The sequence below is a fragment of the Pristiophorus japonicus genome, chromosome 15 (assembly GCF_044704955.1).
Source record: "Pristiophorus japonicus isolate sPriJap1 chromosome 15, sPriJap1.hap1, whole genome shotgun sequence".
Classification (NCBI taxonomy): domain Eukaryota; kingdom Metazoa; phylum Chordata; class Chondrichthyes; family Pristiophoridae; genus Pristiophorus; species Pristiophorus japonicus.
Window position 1 is genome coordinate 53,434,586 of NC_091991.1, and position 22,460 is coordinate 53,457,045.

Sequence of the window (22,460 nt, forward strand, 5' to 3'; positions counted from 1 at the left end):
CGTTAGAGGCAGAATTGCGCGCGTAAATCATTCTCGTCTCTTCCTCCCCCGCCATGAAAGTTTGAGCTAACAACGCTGCCGCTTCCAAGGTCAAGTCCTTGGTCTCAATTAATTTGCGAAAAATTCCCGCATGACCGATATCCTCGATAAAGAAGTCCCTTAGCGTCTCCCCCCTGCAGGCGTCTGTGAACTTACAGAGGCTGGCCAAACGCCAGAGGTCCGCTACAAAGTCCGGTATGCTCTGTCCTTCATGACGTCGGCGGGTGTAGAATCTTTGCCGAGCCATGTGTATGCTGCTCGCCGGTTTGAGGTGCTCCCCGATTAATTTGCTAAGGTCTTCAAGGTTTTTGTCCGACGGCTTTTCGGGTGCCAGTAAGTCCTTCATGAGCGCATAAGTCTTTGGCCCGCAGCTGGTCAGGAGATGAGCCCGTCACTTGTCGGCCGCTGCATCCCCTAGCCAGTCTTTAGTAACGAAGCTTTGCTGAAGCCTCTCGCAAAATCGTCCCAGTCTTCCCCAACACAGTACCGTTCCTCTGTGCTACCGGTGGCCATTCTCGTGGGTCATGAATTCCCATTTCTCATCGCCAATGTAAAGTCCTTACTCTACAGCATGAAACCACACGAGGCACATTCCAGGGACAAGGCCACTCTGTGACCTTAACTCTTTATTACAGGGCTCCAGAAGTGATGACCCTGCGTAGGAACTCCCTTTATATACCTGTGTGATCAGGTTAGGAGTGTCTCCCACAAGTTCACCCCCTGTGGTCAAGGTGTGCATATGTGTTGAGTGTATACAGTAATACAGTGCTATTACATTGTAGTTACAAACATGACATATACTTCAACCTTTGTGCTGAGCTATTGAACAATTGATCAAAGTGCAAGCCTTGGCTCAGTGGTTGTACACCTTCTCTCAGCCAGAAAGTTGTGTTTTCAAACCCTATTCCATAGAGGAGCACATAATCTGATACTTCAGTGCAATACTGAGAGAGCTGCACGGTCAGAGGTTCCATCTTTTGGATGAGACGTTAGTGTCCTCTCAGGTGGAGATAAAAAATCACATGGCAGTATTCCAAGAAGAGAAGCGAGCTATCCCAGTTTTCTGGACAATATTTATCCCTCTTGCAACACCATTAAAATTATCTCATTATTGTGGTGTGGGTCATTTCTCTGTGCAAATTAGCAATCATATTTCACTACAACAATGACTACATTTCAAAAGCACTTCATTGGCTGTGGAGTAATTTGGGACATCCTGAGGATGTGAAAGGTGCTATATAAATGCAAGTTCTTTCCTCCTTTTATATTGATTATCAAACTAGTTATTTACAGCTGCAGTTTATAGAGATCCTAATCCAAACATAATCCTGATTCAACCACAAAATTCGTGTCATTTATTTGGAGTCAAATGTAAAAAAAATGTTCACTTAAATATCTCACTCCTTGTACTATTCCAAATGCTGTTGAGTGTAAAATTCAATACTCAATTAACTTTGCCTCACAGACAATGCTGAATACTCAGCTGCATTATCACCAATATCTGATGTTTGCTAACACAGCAATAATCACTACTCTGCATAAAAGTAATTCATTATACAAAGTATTTTAAATGTTTTGTCAATGTGATAAGTTGCTGTATAAGTGCAAGTTTGTCTTGCTTATTTTCTAAATTTTGATTTCTGGCTGATCTAAATTTTGATTTCTGATCTATTGCAGTCCATAAAAGTTGATGAAGGACTGATTTATTGGCTGGTAATCAAGTAGAGTGCGTTAGTTGTCTTTACATGGGGTGTGAGATGTTTTGAATAGTTGATCCTTTTTGGAATTCGCAGCCTAAACATGCACTGGACTGCAATGGTCTGAGACAAACCCCATGATCATGGGTGTTGGAAGAGAAATGATCTCAGTTGTGCTGTTTAATGTCTGAATGGAAAGTTTGTCAGTCTTGTGACAGAACTGGAGTAGCCAAAACTACCAGTTCTAATTATGTTAAGGTTTGTGGTACCTTGATATTTATTTATTTAAAATCACATAAATCCCTTTGAGTACTGAAAAAAAAACTCCTTTCTGCACTTTAAACTTCAACAAAAGACATTTGCTTCCAACTTCGACAAATGTGTTTTTGTTTTAACTTTTTGGACACCTTAGGGTAAAGTTTGTGAGGCCCTGGCACCAGCGAAGAGATCCTCTAGATGTGAGCGCTGGTCAGAGATAGAATTACAATCTAGTGGAACTCCACATCAGCAGTGGAACCTGACCAACCTTTGAAGGACAAGTTGATAAAGCTGTTAAAAAATCATACGGGATCCTTGGCTTTATAAATAGAGGCACAGAGTACAAAAGCAAGGAAGTTATGTAAATCTTGAAAATCACTGGTTAGACCTCAACTAGAGTATTGCATCCAATTCTGAGCACTGCATTTTAAAAAGGAGCCTGGGGAGGGTGCAGAGTATATTTACTAAAACGGTACCAGGAATGAAGGACTTCAGTTATGTGGAGAGACTAGAAAAGCTGGGATTGTTCTCCTTAGAGCAGAGAAGGTTAAGGGGAGATTTAATAGAGGTGTTCAAAAGTATGAGGGGTTTTGATAGAGTAGATAGGGAGAAATTGTTTGTGCTGGCAGGAGGGTCAGTGGCCACAGGACACAGATTTAAAATAATTGGCAAAAGAACCAGAAGGGAGAAGAGAAGAACTGTTTTTACACAGCGAGTTGTTGTGATCTGGAATGTATGACCTGAAAGGACGGTGGAAGCAGATTCAATAGTAACTTTCAAAAGGGAATTGGATCTCTACTTAAAAAGGAAACATTTGCAGGGCTCTGGGGAAAGTGCAGGGGTATGGGACGAATTGGATAGCTCTTTCAGAGCCGGTACATGCAAAATGGGCCAAAAGACCTCCTTCAGTGCTATATGAATCAATAATTATCTAATTCCCTTTTATATTATAGTTTCTGCCTCATTAGCCATTTGTAGTAAAGCATCCCATGATCTAATAATCCTCAGTGTGAAAATATTTCTTCTTACTCCCCCTTTGTTTTTCTAGTACTAATCATCTGTGTCAACAATTTACCAACCGATGGAAATAATGTTTCACTATTCACCTTCCTAAAGCCTTTTATAAATCTCCAGTAGTTCCCCACGTGACTTTTTCTCTTCCAGTGTAAAAGACGCGGGCACTGAAATTCCATGGGATTCTCTCAATCTACTGCTATAGGTTTATGAGGAGATCAGTGAGCAAAATAGCATAAATGGCTTAAAACAGCCAGCATTGCCATTTCTCCAGGGGTTCTGGTCATTTCCCTCCAAAGTCAGAATGCAAAATCAGAAGAACTCCTGTGGAATTTTCAAGACCCCCATTTTTGTGAGTTTTTCATCATAACTATAACCTGTAATTTCTGGTATCATTCACTATACCCTTTGCATGGTTTTAATAACCTTCTATTTATTGGATGGCAAGCCTAGCACCCAGTATTTCAGTTGTGGCCTAGTCAATGTCATTTAGAAATTCAACATCACTTCCTTTCCTTTTCGTATTCAATGGGGTCAAAATAGCTCTGGGAGGCGCTAATAGGGTACAAAACACTTTTCATGGGGGGGGGGGGGGTCACTATCGGCTACCTTGAAATTGCCCGGGAGTTTGCGGAGATGCTGCCATGTCAGTGCTGCATCCCATGGATAGCATCCCGGGCCGCCACGCAACCGGCGATGATGTCATTGCCGTGCGCGGCGACTCCTGAGCGTTGTGCGCAGACCCCTTTCCACCTCTCAGCGGATATTACTCCGCGCCCTACGAGGCTGACGTGAGTAGGTGTCAGCACCAGCCTCACAGTTCGCGAAGCGGGCAGACATCTGCTCGCGGGTTGCAAGTTAAAGGGGAGGTCGTGAGTGCCCCGCGCCATCATCTTGCTGGTTTCGTCGACTCACCGGTTGGCCCGACTTCTTGTCCCCTTGCGAGGTCCGGGCCCCCATTGTGCAGCTTTCTACGCAATCAACTGATCTACACCTGACCACATTGCTGCCCGGGAGGCCAGCGATGGCCTCACCATGACCAGATTTACTTCACTTGACGCAGAACACCCTGGCTGCTACATGATGCACCATGTTGGCACCATCCCACACAACACCATAAAGCATCCCTACAATGTCCAACCCATTCCTTTCACACTCATCACTATTGCGAGGGGAACCGTTATGTCTCACCAATCACTGCAACTTACGAAGCCACTTCCAAAGGTGTACACAACTCTGTGTTGAAAATAAAGATTTCCATGTTTGACAACACATTAACAGAAAGTTTACATGAACATTGTCAAAAACACCCAAGTGCCTACCCTTGTATGTTGTTAGTTGGTATGATTGGACTAGGATAAGGGTGAGTGTGAGGGGTGGCTTGTGAGATGGGGAAGTGATAATGTGGATAGTGAGAAAGCGATGAGTGGAGGTGCATGGTAAGTTGGTGTGAGTAAGAATGTGCAGGAGTAGGGCAGGGATGGCAGAGTAATGGGGATGTGATGAATGGCACAGCAGGGTGAGGTTGAGTGTGACTTAGCAGTAACCTTTTCTGATCTATTGAGATCATTGAAAGGTTTGTACCACTGCAACCTGGCCCTCCTGACAACATTCCTGTTTCTGCCCTCCTGTGCAATGTGCAAATAGGCTGCATAAGTCTCCTGGGGAGGTCCTTTCTGTTCATTGAAAGGGAAGAGAACAATCTTGCATGCTGAGGCTCCCTCCATAAACATCTGGAGGGAGTCATGGGAGAGCCTGGGTGCAGCCGTGCACCTCTTGTGCAGTGCTCGTCAGTGTTTTCAGTACCTCAAAGCTGTAGAACACTGACAGCACAAATGTGGACATGGTCCTTTTAAGGAAACCGGCTGATGATGCGCCATCATATGACATCATCAGACTCGCTTCCCTTTAATTGGCCGGGAACCTCGCTGGGTGCGTTTAACAAGCTCAATCAATGTAAAAATCACTTGTAGAGAGCGGGATGGAGCAGGCAACGGGCCAAGACCTCGCTACAGACCCCAACCACGCCTCAGTAAGCGAAATCGCAGCCAATGTGTTTGCTAGTGCTGTTGGGGAGAGTTTAACCTAACTTGGCAGGGGGATGGGAACTTGAAAATAGATTCAGTAGGGAGGGGAGTAAAGCTGGAATTAGAAAGCAAAAATAAAGAAAGTGTGTTTGAAGGAAAGAACTCTGTTGGTCGGAGCATAAACCAGGAAATAGTGGGGGCTTGTAAAAAGGAAACAGCAATAATCATGGGTGATTTTAACCTCCATATTGATTGGACAAATCAAATTGGTCAGTGTAGCATTGAGAAAGAGTTTATAGAGTGCATAAGGGACAGGTTCCTTGAGCAGTATGTAATGGAACCAACCAGGGGACAGGCTATCTTAGATCTGGTCCTGTGTAATGAGACAGGATTAATAAACAATTTCCTAGTAAAGGATCCCCTTGGAATGAGTGATCATAGCATGATTGAATTTCAAATTCAGATGGAGGGTGAGAAAGTTGGATCGCTAACCAGCGTACTAAGCTTAAATAAAGGAGATTTTGAAGGTATGAAGTTTGAGTTGGCTAAAGTGGACTGGGAAAATAGATTAAAGTGTAGGACAGTTGTTGAACAGTGGTGTACATTTAAGGAGATATTTCACAACTCTCAAGAAAAATATATTCCAGTGAGGAGGAAAGGGCGTAAGAGAAAAGATAGCCATCCGTGGCTAACTAAAGAAATAAAGGATGGTATCTAATTAAAAACAAGGGCATACAATGTGGCCAAACCTAGTGGGAGGACAGAAGATTGGGAAGTGTTTAAAAGCCAACAAAGATTGACTAAAAAATTGATTAAGAAAGGGAAGATAGACTATGAAAGTAAACTAGCATGAAATATAAAAACAGATAGCAAGAGTTTCTATAGGTATATAAAAAGGAAAAAAGAGTGGCTAGAGTAAATGTTGGTCTCTTAGAGGACGAGGCTGGGGAATTAGTAATGGGCAACATGGAGAAGGCAGAAACTCTGAACAAATATTTTGTATCAGTCTTTACGGTAAAGGTCACTAACAATATTTCAACAGTGGATAGTCAAGGGGCTATAGCGGGAGAGGAATTTAACACAATCACAATCACTAAGGAGGTGGTACTCAGTAAGATAATGGGATTAAAGGCAGATAAATCCCCTCGACCTGATGGCTTGCATCCTAGTGTCTTAAGAGAAGTTGCGGCAGGGATTGTGGATGCATTGGTTGTAATTTACCAAAATTCCCTGGATTCTGGGGAGGTCCCTGCAGATTGGAAAACTGCAAATGTAATGCCCCTATTTAAAAAAGGAGGCAGACAAAAAGCAGGAAACTATAGACCAGTTAGCCTAAAATCTGTGGTTGGGAAAATGTTGGAGTCCATTATTAAAGAAGCAGTAGCAGGACATTTGGATAAGCAAAATTCGGTCAGGCAGAGTCAGCATGGATTTATGAACGGGAAGACATGTTTGACAAATTTGCTAGATTTTTTTGAGTAACAAACAGGGTGGATAAAGGGGAACCAGTGGATGTGGTGTATTTGGACTTCCAGAAAGCATTGGACAAGGTGCCACATAAAAGGTTACTGCAAAAAATAAAAGTTCATGGGGTTGGGGGTAATATATTAGCATGGATAGAGGATTGGCTAACTAACAGAAAACAGAGAGTCGGGATAAATGGTTCATTCTCGGGTTGGCAATCAGTAACCAGTGGGGTGCTGCAGGAATCAGTGCTGGGACCCCAACTATTTACAATCTATATTAATGACTTGGCAGAAGGGACCGAGTGTAACGTAGCCAGGTTTGCTGATGATACAAAGATAGGAGGAAAAGCAATGTGTGAGGAGGACACAAAAAATCTACAAAAGAACACAGACAGGCTAAGTGAGTGAACGAAAATTTGTCAGATGGAGTATAATGTTGGAAAGTGTGAGCTCATGCACTTTGGCAGAAAAAAAATCTAAGAGCAGATTATTATTTAAATGGAGAAAGATTGCAAAGTGCTGCAGTACAGGGGGACCTGGGGGTACTTGTGCATGAAACACAAAAGGTTAATATGCAGGTACAGCAAGTGATCAGGAAGGCCAATGGAATCTTGCAAAGAAGATGGAGTATAAAAGCAGGGAAGTCTTGCTGCAGTTATACAGGGTATTGGTGAGGCCACACCTGGAATACTGCGACAGTTTTGGTTTCCATATTTACGAAAGGATACAATTGCTTTGGAAGCAGTTCAGAGAAGGTTCACAAGGTTTATTCCAGAGATGAGTGGGTTGACTTATGAGGAAAGGTTGAGTAGGTTGGGCCTCTACTCATTGGAATTCAGAAGAATGAGAGGTGATCTTATCGAAACGTATAGGTTTAAGAGGGGGCTTGACAAGGTGGATGCAGAGAGGATGTTTCCACTGATAGGGGAGACTAGAACTAGACAGCATAATCTTAGAATAAGGGGCCGCCCATTTAAAACTGAGATGAGGAGAAATTTCTTCTCTCAGAGGGTTGTGGATCTGTGGAATTCACTGCCTCAGATAGCTGTGGAAGCTGCAACATTGAATAAATTTAATACAGAAATACAGTTTCTTACATGATAAGGGAATAAGGGTTATGGAGAGCGGGCAGGGAAGTGGACCTGAGTCCATGATCGGATCAGCCATGATTGTATTAAATGGCGTTGCAGGCTCGAGGGGCCGTATGACCTACTCCTGCTCCTATTTCTTATGTTCTTATGTTGTTAAGTTGTTCAACAGCCATTTTGAGTGATAATGTAAACCTAATTGCAATATTCACAGTAGACAGACCAATGCTGATTATACCCCAGCATGCAACTATTTCGTGAAGGATCAGGAAATGAAATATGTTGAGGCAAGGCGTATTCCTTGGTAATGCAGTTTATTTGAATTTCAGAGTGCAGTCTGCAACATTACTCAAAGGATAACTTAAACTTTAAAAAAAGTATATATTTTCCTTCCTTCATATATCTTAGTTTGTTGCAAAATCAACCTATGAAAAATCATAAGCAGCTAGTGTGTACTTGGAAAATTACCCTCACAAAGTCAATAATAAAAATCGGGAGAGCCATTAATGGCTGCTGAACACCATGAGCATCCCAGTAACTTGATGGTTGAGTATCTGAATCCTGACCATAAGATACTGAGCTTATGTCCCAGTGCTGCCCTTTAGTCAAAGCAGTAGGTTTTGACTTTGGGCGATGGTGTAAATCGGGTAATGGCAAATCAGTTTAAATGGAAATAAAAATCAGGTGAGATGTAAAACGGGCTGCCGATTTATCATCACCCATTTTACACTATCGCACAACGTCAGAATCTCCTCCAAGCTCTTTTACTTAAATTGGATGTGCTTCTTCAGCTCTCACCCAAACTGTTGACACACAGGAGTCAGGCATTTCAGGGCAAATCTTCCACATTGTCGATTTTTGGCACAGTTCTACAGGTACGTCGGATTTTTTAGTGGTCGACTGCGGCAAAAAAATAGTTGCAAGTTTCACTGGAATAAACTTTCATTTTGGAGCGGCGCAGATTGTCTTTAAGCTCTCTGGGAGGAGCTTAAGATCTGTGCCGAAAAACTGAGGTTGCCAAGGTAACGAGGGCACACTGAAGGGCTGAGGCTGTAAAGTGAAACAGACAAGATGCAGCAATTGTAGAGCCCCGGTGCCACTGCTATCCCGGGCCGAATGCCCCCTGCCCCCGGTGCCACTGCTATCCCGGGCCGAATGCCCCCTGCCCCCGGTGCCACTGCTATCCCGGGCCGAATGCCCCCTGCCCCCGGTGCCGCTGCTATCCCGGGCCGAATGCCCCCTGTCCCCGGTGCCACTGCTATCCCGGGCCGAATGCCCCCTGTCCCCGGTGCCGCTGCTATCCCGGGCCGAATGCCCCCTGCCCCCGGTGCCACTGCTATCCCGGGCCTAATGCCCCCTGCCCCCGGTGCCACTGCTATCCCGGGCCGAATGCCCCCTGCCCCCGGTGCCGCTGCTATCCCGGGCCGAATGCCCCCTGCCCCCGGTGCCACTGCTATCCCGGGCCAAATGCCCCCTGCCCCCGGTGCCACTGCTATCCCGGGCCTAATGCCCCCTGCCCCCGGTGCCACTGCTATCCCGGGCCGAATGCCCCCTGCCCCCGGTGCCACTGCTATCCCGGGCCGAATAATGACCCCCCCCCCCCACTCTGGTGCCGCTCCTATCCCGGGCCAAATGGGCCCCTGCCCCCGGTGCCGTGTCTTCTTCCCTCCCTCCCAAACCTAACTCAGCTCCGCTAAAACAATGGCGTCTTCTCTGCACTAATTTTCTTAAGTTCAGGTAAGGTTTTTCAGAACGGTGCGCTGTGCCGTTTTTGAAAAAATCCTAGTTGGCCGAACTCACTGGCAGCCCACACCCGCAGTGATGTCAAAAAATCGGGAACTAAAAAAATCGGCTGTAAGTAGTTTAGGATGGCGCAGAAACTTTGGCAGAACTTGTAGATTTTGGTCTGTTCCAAAAATACAGCAGACGCCTAACAAACGGCGCAGAATGGTGGCGAAAATTCAGCCCTTCATCTTAAGGGTTAAAGAGAAAACTCACAGCCAGCCACATAGCAGGGATTTTAAAAAGCTATTAACCAGATTATTGTGGCTACGGAAGATATATGGCAGCAAGATACCTATTAAAGGAATGAAAATGAAGAAAATCTGGGACGAGTAAGCTTTTATTACACAGCTATTATTTCTCTGAGATATAATTGGTCAACAACAGTCAGTGAACTTACTGCTTTCATCCCCATGATTGATTTTTCTACTTTGGTTACATATGTCACATGATCTTCATTGGATTTTAATTCTTTCTGTTGAATTCGTTCATAAATACCAACAACCATCTCACGAGGAATATCCGCTCCATCATCCACACCTGGTTGGGGAAAGGGAAGGGGTGGGAAGACAGAAACAAGAGACAAATAATACAATATAAAATCAAGGAAGATGGCCACAGTTTGAGTTAACTTACTAATATTTGAAGTTGGTGCTTTTCAAACACACATTGAGTTGACTTGATATTTAGAAACAATAATGCTGACCGTGTACAGACATGTAAAATAACATGTTTAACCATTTCGTCTAGAAGTCTCCTTATGTCAGGTGGCATTCAAGCAATGATTGGAGGGACCATTTTTATTATTTGTTCCAATTTTACATTTAAATATATAAACGTACTTCCTGGTTCCTTAATTGGGGAGGCGGCGGGGGGGGGGGGTGGGGGGGAGGGGAACGCACGATTCCAAACAATTTAATGGTGGTGATCCAATTCCAGATTTTCCACACCCTCTGAAGTTCAAGCTAAACCCAAAACCAAAATTAATTACATTTTTTAATCCAATTAAAATAGCACTTTTGCCAATATGTTCCATCCAAATCTGTCAGCCGGAAATCTCCTCCTGTTGGTGGTTTTGTGGCAGTGTTGTCCTTTCGCTCACCAATGTGAAACCACCTCTAGCTCGCTGCTATTTCCTTTCAGATCCCTCATTAGCCTGCAGAGCAGTTTGGAGGCCAGAAAACTACCCTTCATTGGCTTGTCATTACCAGAAGAGATGGAACTACAGTTCTGGTGCAGCCTTTAAAACCCAGCAACATCAGTTAAAGGGCAACATCCTTTCTCAGTAAGGTGGCAGAAGGAGCAGAAGCCTTGGGGATGTCATCAGCTGATAGGTCCCCAGATTTTCCAATGGGTCAGTGGAGGTGCTCTTGCACATCCTCGATTTTAATCGCTCCAATATTGGTGGACCTGCTTTCAGCTGCCTAGGCCCTAAGCTCTGGAATTCCCCCCCTAAACCTCTCCACCTCTCTCTCCTCCTTTAAGATGCTCTTTGAAACCTACCTCCTTGACCAAGCTTTTGGTCTCCTGTCCAAATATCTCCTTATGTGGCTCAGTCACAAATTTTGTTTGTTAACACTCCTGTGAAGCATCTTTGCACGTTTTATTACATTAAAGGCACTATATAAATACAAATTGTTGCTGGCAGCGTGAAGGCCAGGGGGATTATCTGTTGGAAACTGAGTTCAAGCAGCCCCACAGGAGAGTGGTGCAGGCTACTTGGAGCCAGAGACAGTCAGTGCAATCTCCACCACTCCAAAAACTGTCACACAGTGCAGAAAGAAGTTCAGTGACCAAGGTAAATCAAGATACTGGTGCCAATATACATTCACTACCACTCATACAGCTTCACTCACCTCACTACCTATCATCATCATCATAGGCGGTCCCTCGTATCAAGGAATGACTTGCTTCCACGCCAAAAAGGGATGAGTTCACAGGTGTTTCAATGAAGGACCAAATATTCCAGATCCCAAACTACATCCTGAAGGGTGGAAGATGCCTGTGCGTGGATTTTTTTAACGTGTGGTGGCCGTTGCACACCAGTCACCACACGGGCTTGACAGAACTAAGTCTTGATCCAGTGGCAAAGATTAACCAAGACGACTGAAGACCAGCTCTGCTGCACAGACCTAGTGCACACACATATCGCTGTGTGGGCTGGCCCATGTTGCCCCTGGGCCCTCGCCTCTTCTGGCCCCAAACTCACGCCTCTCCCGGGCCCCGATCGCTTCGCTCCACGATCTCTCGTCACTCCTGCACCCAACCTCGCCGCTCCTGCTGTACCTGCCCACGCTCCAATCACCGACCTGGACCTTGACAATGTCCAATCCAGTCGCCCTCTTTGCTGCCGTCACTTTCTTGTACCAGCTCACGCTGCACCTTGCAGTGGTATGCTGCCGTGCTGCTCCAGGCTGCCGCTCGCCTTTCTTGGCTCCGATCTGCCGCTGATGGTCTCTCGCAGGTTGGGGCCACTGCGCCACTACCTTTCATACATCTTCTATCTAAAAAGCTGAGTTTCAGGAAAACTCACTATCTCAGGGCCATGCTCCAAACTCTCAAGCACCTTCTTTACTGAAGACCGCTCTCTTAATTCACTATGCCTGCCACAAGGGCTTCTGCTAGTCCTCAATTTCAGATAAAGAAATTGCCCACCGCCCGAAACAAGTCGCACCCACCGCTCTTGAAGCATTCCAGCTGCTCCAATGCATGGGGCGGCCAAACCGTAGAAAGTTAGCACTTCAGGATTTTTTTGGTGCGGGGCAGAAGTGGCCTCACCATGAGGCTGGAAGTGGGGGCGGGGCAGAGTAGCCGATGCTCAAAGTCATCAGCTGATGATGTCACCGCACTGATGCATCACAACGCCCCTCCCCATTGGTTAAAGGGGAGGGCCGCTGGGAACTCTGCAGCCACTTTAGTGGCAAACACCGGGCAAACACTGGGCCACCAGGAGGGTGTTGGCCGGGCTAGCGGCCTGTCACCCAAGAGGGAGTGCCAGGCTGCCTGTTGGCGGCCCGGCCGAATGCCCCACAGCCATAATTGTCAGCTCGGCCTGGCAGTCATCCGACAAAATAAAATAACATGGTGTCGCCAGCAGTGCCACCTCCCCTTTAAGGGTGGCCGTGCCGCTAAGCCACAGACAGCGTACCGACAGCAAAAGCTATTGGTGGCACCGATCGGCGGCAATTTCAGGAAAGGGACAATTTTCCCAGGGTCAATTTTGGGACGGGATTGGTACGTGCATGCCATGGCGTGAAGACGGATGGAGTGGTCCCCTACAACGCGCCAAACCTGAGGAAGGGCAGTTTTTTAAATGGCGGCCCCTCCGTGGAGACTCAGCAGCCATTCCACACCGACCCGTGGCTGCCACTTCCAGGAGGCCTGAGGCTTTACAGAAAGGGACAATTTTGGCCCCCTTCAGTTTTCATGATCATGGCAATCATGGCCTCATCTGGGGCGAGGCTCTATGACATTCACACTCCTGTAACATTGTTTACTCTTGCTCCAAAGGAAAAAGAATGGTATATGTCCAATGCCACAGAAGGACAACTGGGGGAGGTCCACCATCACCGAAAACCCCGGGACCACAGAAAGAGGAGGGACACGAAATTCCCCCTCTTACCGCCGGCATTTAAGGCCGGCTTTGGCAGAGAAACAGCGGCCGCCTCGCTTCCAACCACTTCCGGCGCAGGCTGCGACGGTCGCGATTCCGGGCAGGTCGTTAGCACAGTTATTGCCTGCATTCAGCTGAAGAATGCAAATGAAGCAGCATGCAACACTGATTTGATGCATGACCTGCTACTTTGGATGTTGCTGCTTGACTGCAAGCTCTCTCCAAAGCACGCACAGCTGAACGTGCATTCAGCTGCACGAGGGAGCCCACTCACCAGCGATATTTAAAGAGATCATCAACAGCTTTTTGATTTCTACTGGCTCTGTGTAAGTTTGTGAAATTATTTTGAGCTTTCTAGAGTTATTTAAAGTTGGTGAGGTGACGGGGAGTGGTGTTACGTGGAGAAGGCCTTGCTTCTCAATTCAAGGGTTCAGGTCAAACGTCTTGCTCCCAGTCATGGGGGCTCTACTTGCAGCCCCCCTCGCGCTGCAGCAGGGCAGGGAGTTGGAGCAGAGGACAAGGTGTTCGCAAAGGGAGGAGGAGGGGGTGAAGGGCTCACAGTAGGAGGCCTTACCCACCTAGGGTCTTCCAAGAGCACGAAAAAAATTCATTCATGGAATGTGGGTGTCACTGGCAAAGCCGGCATTTATTGTTCATCCCTAATTGACCTTGAGAAGGTGGTGGTGAGCCAGATTTATTTAATTAACTGAATTTTAATTCCCCAGCTGCCATGGTGGGATTTCAACTCGCATCTCCGGATCATTTGTCCAGGCCTCGGGATTATTAGTCTAATAACATAACCCACCTGCACTTAAATCAGGAGCAGTTTATTCGGAGGCTGCACTTTACAAAGGAGGTCACAGAACTCTGCCATCTCTTGGAAGCAGACCTGCAGCCTAAGAGCAGAGCGACGACAGCACTGCCAATGGTCCTCAAGGTTACTGTGGCCCTGAATTTTTGCACTGCTGGATCCTTTCAGTCTGGAGCAGGCAACTTATCTAATAGTTTGCCATCAATCGCTGCATCCAGTAGGTCACAGAGGCTCTGTGCTCCAGGAGAAGGGACTTCATTGTCTTCTCTCTGAACAGCAAGAAGCAGGAGGAGCACACATGTGGCTTTGCCAGGATATTTGGTTACACAAGGGTCATGTTGTGGTGAGGGGAGGGGGGTGATAGCAAGATGTGCATGCTTACACCATCAGCAGCTTGTAAGTGAGAAGAGATTGTGGGATGAGGGGGAAGTGGGATGTGAGAAGAAGGACTAGATATGAGCATCATCAATGCTGAAACCTGGCCACTTGGCATGGTCTGAGTGATGGCCCCTCCAATTATCTCCAGCACAGTCTCTTTCAGCATAGTAACTATCTTGTATTTATGGCCCCTAGTTTTGGATTCTCGCACAAGTGGAAACATTCTCTCCACAGCTACCCCGTTCAACCCATTTATCATTTTAAAGACCTCTATCAGGTCACTTCTATGTCTTCTCTTTTCTAAAGTAAAAAGCTCCAACCTGTTCAATCTATCCCGCTTGCTGGAATCTCTCAATTTTGGTACCACCCTTGTAAATATTTTATCTACTTTCTCCAGTGCATCTATGTCCTTTTTGCAGTATGGCTCCCGAACTGTGCATGGTATTCCAAGTGCAGCGTGACCAGGATCCTATACAAGTTTAACATAACTTCACTACTTTTGAATTCTATATCCCGAGAAACAAATCCCAGTACTTTGTTAGTATTTTTAATTGCTTTGCTGACCTGCAGTGCTACTTTTAATGATTTGTTCACCTGTATTCCTAGATCCTTTTGCTCCTCTACTCATTCAGTTTCTGATTTTCTAAGGTATAGGTGATGTTTCTGTTTTCCCGACCAAAGTGCATCACCTCACATTTATCTATGTCAAAGTTCATTTGCTACTTAAATGCCCAGTCTACAAGTTGCCTAATGCCTTCTTGTATTATGTTGCAATTTTCCTCAGTGTTAGCTATAACTCCATCCCGACTCACCCGACGCCCCCACCCCCACTCCCCACCCGACGCTCCCCCCCCTCCCCCCACCCATCCCCTCAACACCACCACTACAACCAGTTTGGCATCATCTGCAAATTTTGATAGTTACTTGTTCCTAAGTCCAAATCATTAATGTAAATTATGATTAACGGTGGTCGATCACTGATCCTTGTGGAACACCGCTTTCTGTATTCCTCCAATTTGAATAACTACCTTTTAGCTCTTGAAGAGGGAAAATTACAAATTGGCAATTGGCAAGAAATAATATGGAAACATTCCACAGGCCCCAGCAAATCTTCATTCATCGACCAAAGCCCTTGGGATGTAAGAATAGACAGATAATAAGTCGTACTAGCAGACATGAAACTGAATAACAAGATATGAGTAGAATAGAATGAACCATGGTAACCTATATCCGAAATTACCATTTAAACATGTAAACGCCAGATTGGTCAATGCTGTATTAATCAATCATGTATTAATCAATCATCATGTCTTAATTGTAACTTGCGTAATTATGTAAGGACTTAATCTGAAACTGTATAAAGGACTGCAGGGAGACAGAGGGAAACAAAATGGAGACAGAAGCAAAAGACAGAAAGGAGATGAGTAAAAGTGGAGGGCAGAGAAACCCAAGACAAAAAACAAAAAGGGCCACTTTGCAGCAAAATTCTAAAGGGTCTAACGGCGTTAAAAAGGCAAGCCTGAAGGCTCTGTTCCTCAATGCGAGGAGTATTCAGAATAAGATGGACGAATTAACTGTGCAGATAGCAGTTAACGGGTACGATGTGGCTGGCATCACGGAGACATGGCTCCAGAGTGACCAAGGCTGGGAACTCAACATCGAAGGGTATTCAACATTTAGGAAGGATAGACAGAAAAGAAAAGGAGGCAGGGTGGCGTTGCTGGTTAAAGAGGAAATTAATGCAATTGTAAGGAAAGACATTAGCTTGGATGATGTGGAATCGGTATGGGTGGAGCTACGGAATACCAAGGGGCAGAAAACGCTAGTGGGAGTTGTGTACAGACTTCCAAACAGTAGTAGTGATGTTGGGGAGGGCATCAAACAGGAAATTAGGGGTGCATGCAATAAAGATGCAGCAGTTATCATGGGTGACTTTAATATGCATATAGATTGGGCTAACCAAACTGGAAACAATACGGTGGAGGAGGATTTCCTGGAGTGCATAAGGGATGGTTTTCTGGACCAATATGTCAGGGAACCAACTAGGGGGGAGGCCATCTTAGACTGGGTGTTGTGGAATGAGAGAGAATTAATTTACAATCTCGTTGTGTGAGGCCCCTTGGGGAAGAGTGACCATAATATGGTGGAATTCTAAATTAGGATGGAGAATGAAACAGTTAATTCAGAGACCATGGTCCAGAACTTAAAGAAGAGTAACTTTGAAGGTATGAGGCATGAATTGGCTAGGATAGATTGGCGAATGATACTTAAGGGGTTGACAGTGAATGGGCAATGGCAGACATTTAGAGACCGCATAGATGAACTACAACAATTGTACATCCCTGTCTGGCGTAAAAATAAAAAAGGGAAGGTGACTCAACTGTGGCTATCAAGGGAAATCAGGGATAGTATTAAAGCCAAGGAAGTGGCATACAAATTGGCCAGAAATAGCAGTGAACCCGAGGACTGGGAGAAATTTAGAACTCAGCAGAGGAGGACAAAGGGTTTGATTAGGGCATGGAAAATAGAGTACGAGAGGAAGCTTGCAGGGAACATTAAGACAGACTGCAAAAGCTTCTATAGATATGTAAAGAGAAAAAGGTTAGTAAAGGCAAATGTAGGTCCCCTGCAGTCAGAATCAGGGGAAGTCATAACTGGGAACAAAGAAATGGCAGACCAATTGAACAAGTACTTTGGTTCAGTATTCACTAAGGAGGACACAAATAACCTTCCGGATATAAAAGGGGTCAGAGGGTCTAGTAAGAAGGAGGAACTGAGGGAAATCCTTATTAGTCGGGAAATTGTGTTGGGGAAATTGATGGGATTGAAGGCCGATAAATCCCCAGGGCCTGATGGACTGCATCCCAAAGTACTTAAGGAGGTGGCCTTGGAAATAGCGGATGCATTGACAGTCATTTTCCAACATTCCATAGACTCTGGTTCAGTTCCTATGGAGTGGAGGGTAGCCAATATAACCCCACTTTTTAAAAAAGGAAGGAGAGAGAAAACAGGGAATTATAGACCGGTCAGCCTGACATCGGTAGTGGGTAAAATGATGGAATCAATTATTAAGGATGCCATAGCAGCGCATTTGGAAAGAGGTGACATGATAGGTCCAAGTCAGCATGGATTTATGAAAGGGAAATCATGCTTGACAAATCTTCTGGAATTTTTTGAGGATGTTTCCAGTAGAGTAGACAAGGGGGAACCAGTTGATGTGGTGTATTTGGACTTTCAGAAGGCTTTCGACAAGGTTCCACACAAGAGGTTATGCTGACGTGGATTGAGAGCTGGTTGGCAGACAGGAAGCAAAGAGTAGGAGTAAATGGGTACTTTTCAGAATGGCAGGCAGTGACTAGTGGGGTACTGCAAGGTTCTGTTCTGGGGCCCCAGCTGTTTACATTGTACATTAATGATTTGGACGAGGGGATTAAATGTAGTATCTCCAAATTTGCGGATGACACTAAGTTGGGTGGTAGTATGAGCTGCGAGGAGGATGCTATGAGGCTGCAGAGTGACTTGGATAGGTTAGGTGAGTGGGCAAATGCATGGCAGATGAAGTATAATGTGGATAAAAATGTGAGGTTATCCACTATGGTGGTAAAAACAGAGAGGTAAACTATTATCCGAATGGTGACAGATTAGGTAAAGGGGAGGTGCAACGAGACCTGGGTGTCATGGTACATCATTCATTGAAGGTTGGCATGCAGGTACAGCAGGCGGTTAAGAAAGCAAATGGCATGTTGGCCTTCATAGCAAGGGGATTTGAGTACAGGGGCAGGGAGGTGATACTATAGTTGTACAGGGCCTTGGTGAGGCCACACCTGGAGTATTGTGTACAGTTTTGGTCTCCTAACTTGAGGAAGGACATTCTTGCTATTGAGGGAGTGCAGCGAAGGTTCACCAGACTGATTCCCGGGATGGCGGGACTGACATATCAAGAAACACTGGATCAACTGGGCTTGTATTCATTGGAGTTCAGAAGAATGAGAGGGGATCTCATAGAAACGTTTAAAATTCTGACGGGTTTAGACGGGTTAGATGCAGGAAGAATGTTCCCAATGTTGGGGAAGTCCAGAACCAGGGGTCACAGTCTAAGGATAAGGGGTAAGCCATTTAGGACGAGATGAGGAGAAACTTCTTCACCCAGAGAGTGGTGAACCTGTGGAATTCTCTACCACAGAAAGTTGTTGAGGCCAATTCACTACATATATTCAAAAAGGAGTTAGATGTCGTCCTTACTACTAGGGGGATCAAAGGGTATGGTGAGAAAGCAGGAATGGGGTACTGAAGTTGCATGTTCAGCCATGAATTCATTGAATGGCGGTGCAGGCTCCAAGGGCCGAATGGCCTACTCCTGCACCTATTTTCTTTGTTTCTATGACTAAGACTCCGGACCTTCATTGAGCACTCCTCCAAGGAAGAGTGTCTCCCCTGTCGACTTGTATTAATAAAACTGCATTTACTTTAAGGCTAACAGACTCCGGGTGGTGGTTTGAAGTTAACCCCTACAGCCCTAATCTCGGCTTTCTATTTTTTAAACAATTTGCTATCCATTTGGCTATTTGTCCCCTGACTCCACATGCCCTAAGCTTTGTCATGGGCTTACTGTGTGGTACCTTAGCGATGGCTTTTTGAAAATCCAAGTATATGACATCTGCTGCATTACCCTTGTCTACTCTTTCCATTACCTCTTCAAAGAATTCTATCAGGTTAATTAAGCATGAATTAGTCTTTTGGAACCCATGCTGTCTCTAGATGCTCTTCTATCACTTCTTTTAGTACAGATTCCAGTATCTTTCCTAGTACTGATATTAAGCTGACTGGTATATAGTTCCCAGGTTTTGTTCTATCTCCCTTTTTGTATATAGGAACAAGATTAGCTGTCCACTAATCTTCTGGCACTATCCTCTCTTCTATGGAACCTATAAACCCGTATATACTCGCGTATCCTGCGATCTCGCGTATCATGCGACCCCTAAATTTTCGTCCCCAAAACATGATTTTACCATATATCTCATGTATCATGCGAGTCACTTTTTTGAGATCGAATACAGACCTTAACATGAAACATCGTGTGGATTCTGCTCTCTCTCTGTGCTCTCTCTCTGTGCTCTCTCTCCGTGCTCTCTCTCCGTACTCTCTCCCCGTACTCTCTCTCCGTGCTCTCCCCCCCGACCTCCGCGACTCTCTCTCCCCCCCCGACCTCCGCGACTCTCTCTCCTCCCCCCCTCGACCCTCTCTCCCCCCCCGACCTCCGCGACTCTCTCCCCCCCGACCTCCGCGACTCTCTCTCCTCCCCCCCCCGACCTCCGCGACTCTCTCTCCTCCCCCCCCCGACCTCCGCGACTCTCTCTCCCCCCCCGACCTCCGCGACTCTCTCTCCCCCCCCGACCTCCGCGACTCTCTCTCCCCCCCCGACCTCCGCGACTCTCTCTCCCCCCCGACCTCCGCGACTCTCTCTCCCCCCCCGACCTCCGCGACTCTCTCTCCCCCCCCGACCTCCGCGACTCTCTCTCCCCCCCGACCTCCGCGACTCTCTCTCCCCCCCGACCTCCGCGACTCTCTCTCCCCCCCCGACCTCCGCGACTCTCTCTCCCCCCCGACCTCCGCGACTCTCTCTCCCCCCCCGACCTCCGCGACTCTCTCTCCCCCCCCGACCTCCGCGACTCTCTCTCCCCCCCGACCTCCGCGACTCTCTCTCCCCCCCCGACCTCCGCGACTCTCTCTCCCCCCCGACCTCCGCGACTCTCTCTCCCCCCCGACCTCCGCGACTCTCTCTCCCCCCCCGACCTCGGCGACTCTCTCTCCCCCCCCGACCTCCGCGACTCTCTCCCCCCCTACCTCCGCGACTCTCTCTCCCCCCCGACCTCCGCGACTCTCTCCCCCCCCGACCTCCGCGACTCTCTCTCCCCCCCCGACTTCCGCGACTCTCTCTCCCCCCCCGACCTCCGCGACTCTCTCTCCCCCCCCGACCTCCGCGACTCTCTCTCCCCCCCCGACCTCCGCGACTCTCTCTCCCCCCCCGACCTCCGCGACTCTCTCTCCCCCCCGACCTCCGCGACTCTCTCTCCCCCCCGACCTCCGCGACTCTCTCTCCCCCCCGACCTCCGCGACTCTCTCTCCCCCCCGACCTCCGCGACTCTCTCTCCCCCCCCGACCTCCGCGACTCTCTCTCCCCCCCGACCTCCGCGACTCTCTCTCCCCCCCCGACCTCCGCGACTCTCTCTCCCCCCCCGACCTCCGTGACTCTCTCTCCCCCTGAAGAGAAGAATTTCAGCAGGAGTCAAATGGATTTTTTTTTGCATTGGGAGGATGTAGTTAGTGGTGTGCTGCAGGAACTTGGCTTGTTTTCCACATAAACTAATGATTTGGTCATGAGTATCGAGGAACTAATATCAATCAGGGATATTCGATTTACAACCATCATGGAGAGTGAGAGGAGAAACCAAGAGAAATGTCTTTACATAGAGGATTGTTGGAGCATGCCGAGATTCAGCGTGGATACGGTCTGCTTAACAGCCTAACAGCCTAATCTTGGCCAGCACCTCACACCCGCAAATTTTGTATCTCGCGTATCATGCGACCCCCCAAATTTAGGTTACAATTTAGGTCTTCAAAAGTCGCATGATACGCGAGTATATACGGTATGTATATATATGCCGCTGCTGGCTCCTCCCTAGGCTCCTTAAGTATGCCTGGGTGTATACCATCCGGACCTGGGGCTTATCCTCTTTTAGTTTTGCTAGTTTGTCCGTTATTTTCTCCCTTTCTATTCCAACTGGATTAATATTCTTTTTAAAGCTCATCCTCGAGTGAAGTGTCCATTTCATTATCTTCTTTAGTAAAAACTGAGGCAAAGTAGGCATTCAATATTTCTGCCATTTCTGTCATTACCTATGAGTTTATCTTGCCCATCCATTAGTGGCTCTAACCCATCTTTAATTTTCATTTTGTTATTTATATGTCTTTGGAACACTTTATTATTTCTTTTTATATTCCTTGATAATTTGATTTCGTAATCTCTCTTTGGATTTTCTTTTAAACTTCTCTCCCAAGTTCTTTGTGTTCCCGTTTGTCATCTTCTCCTCCAAATACTTCCTCTATGTCTTTTTCTTAAGCTTTTATTTTCTCTTTAGTTCATTATTCATCCACAGTGGCCTATAATTAGCTTTTAGTGGAATACATTTATCTTGAACTCTATTGATTACACTTTTAAAGATTTTCCACTGTTTTTCTGTCTTTGTTTTATCAAGATTTTCTTCCAATTTACCTTCTTTAGTTCCAACCTCATTTCCTCAAAATTTGCTCTTTTTCAATCTATTACCTTAACCTTTGTCCTGCTTGTATCACTCTCGATGCTAATCTTGAACCTTGCTATGTTGTAATCACTCCTACTCTGACTTCTCCTTTCTGTTCTGGTTCATTACAAGGTCTAGCAGTGATTCTTTTCTTGTTGGACTTCTTACTTAGTGAGTGAGAAAGGAGACTGTAAAGATTCGATTCCCATTTCTCCTTTCACTCTTTCTTCCCATCAGTTTATTTGAGGTTAGTTGAAATCTCCCATGATTAATATTCTATGCCTGCTACTCACCTCATAGATTTGACTACATATTTCTTCCTCCAATTTCCTTCCGTTATTTTGTGGTCTGCAGTACACGCCTATCAGGCCCATGTGGTGGCTGGTGTGCAACAGCCACCACACGTTAAAAAAATCCACGCACAGGCATCTTCCACCCTTCAAGATGTAGTTTGGGATCTGGAATATTAGGTCCTTCATTGAAACACCTGTGAACTCATCCCTTTTCAGCGTGGAAGCAAGTCATCCTCGTTTTAAGGGACTGCCTACGATGATGATGATGTGGTGATGATTCCCTTATTATCTTTTAACTCAATCCATATAGATTCTGTATCTACCTTACTGCTAGTTACATCTTTTTATTATTCTTTGGTGAATTCTGGAGTGGCAGCTAACCGTGCTACAAAAGATGTTTTGAACAAAACACTTTCACAGAGCTTCCAAGACCTCATTCAGAGCATTAGATCGCATAGAGTTCTGAGTTCATTTTTGTGAATGCTTTCAACTTTTGGGAATTGGATGAAGGAAGGGAAAATATAGACTTCTGTCTTATAAAGGACTGAGCAGAAATTTTGGAAAGTGAGGGTCTTTGGGAGAGAGTGTGGTGGAGAACAAGTAGGTGTAAAGTGACTTAATTTGGTGAGTCAACCCTTATTTATTGACAATTATAGTCTTTCGGTTGTGTTGTCCTTGCTCTGGCAGTAGGCT

At 46.1% G+C, this 22,460-nt stretch overlaps 1 protein-coding gene across 1 annotated transcript in view; it reads right to left on the reverse strand.

The window, feature by feature from the left end:
- Positions 1-22,460, reverse strand: part of LOC139280759 (IQ motif and SEC7 domain-containing protein 3-like) — a 202,802-nt gene that overhangs the window by 108,117 nt on the left and 72,225 nt on the right. The window contains exon 5 of the mRNA XM_070900434.1: positions 9,772-9,911. Coding sequence (XP_070756535.1) covers positions 9,772-9,911 — 140 coding nt within the window. The remainder of the gene's footprint in view (positions 1-9,771; positions 9,912-22,460) is intronic.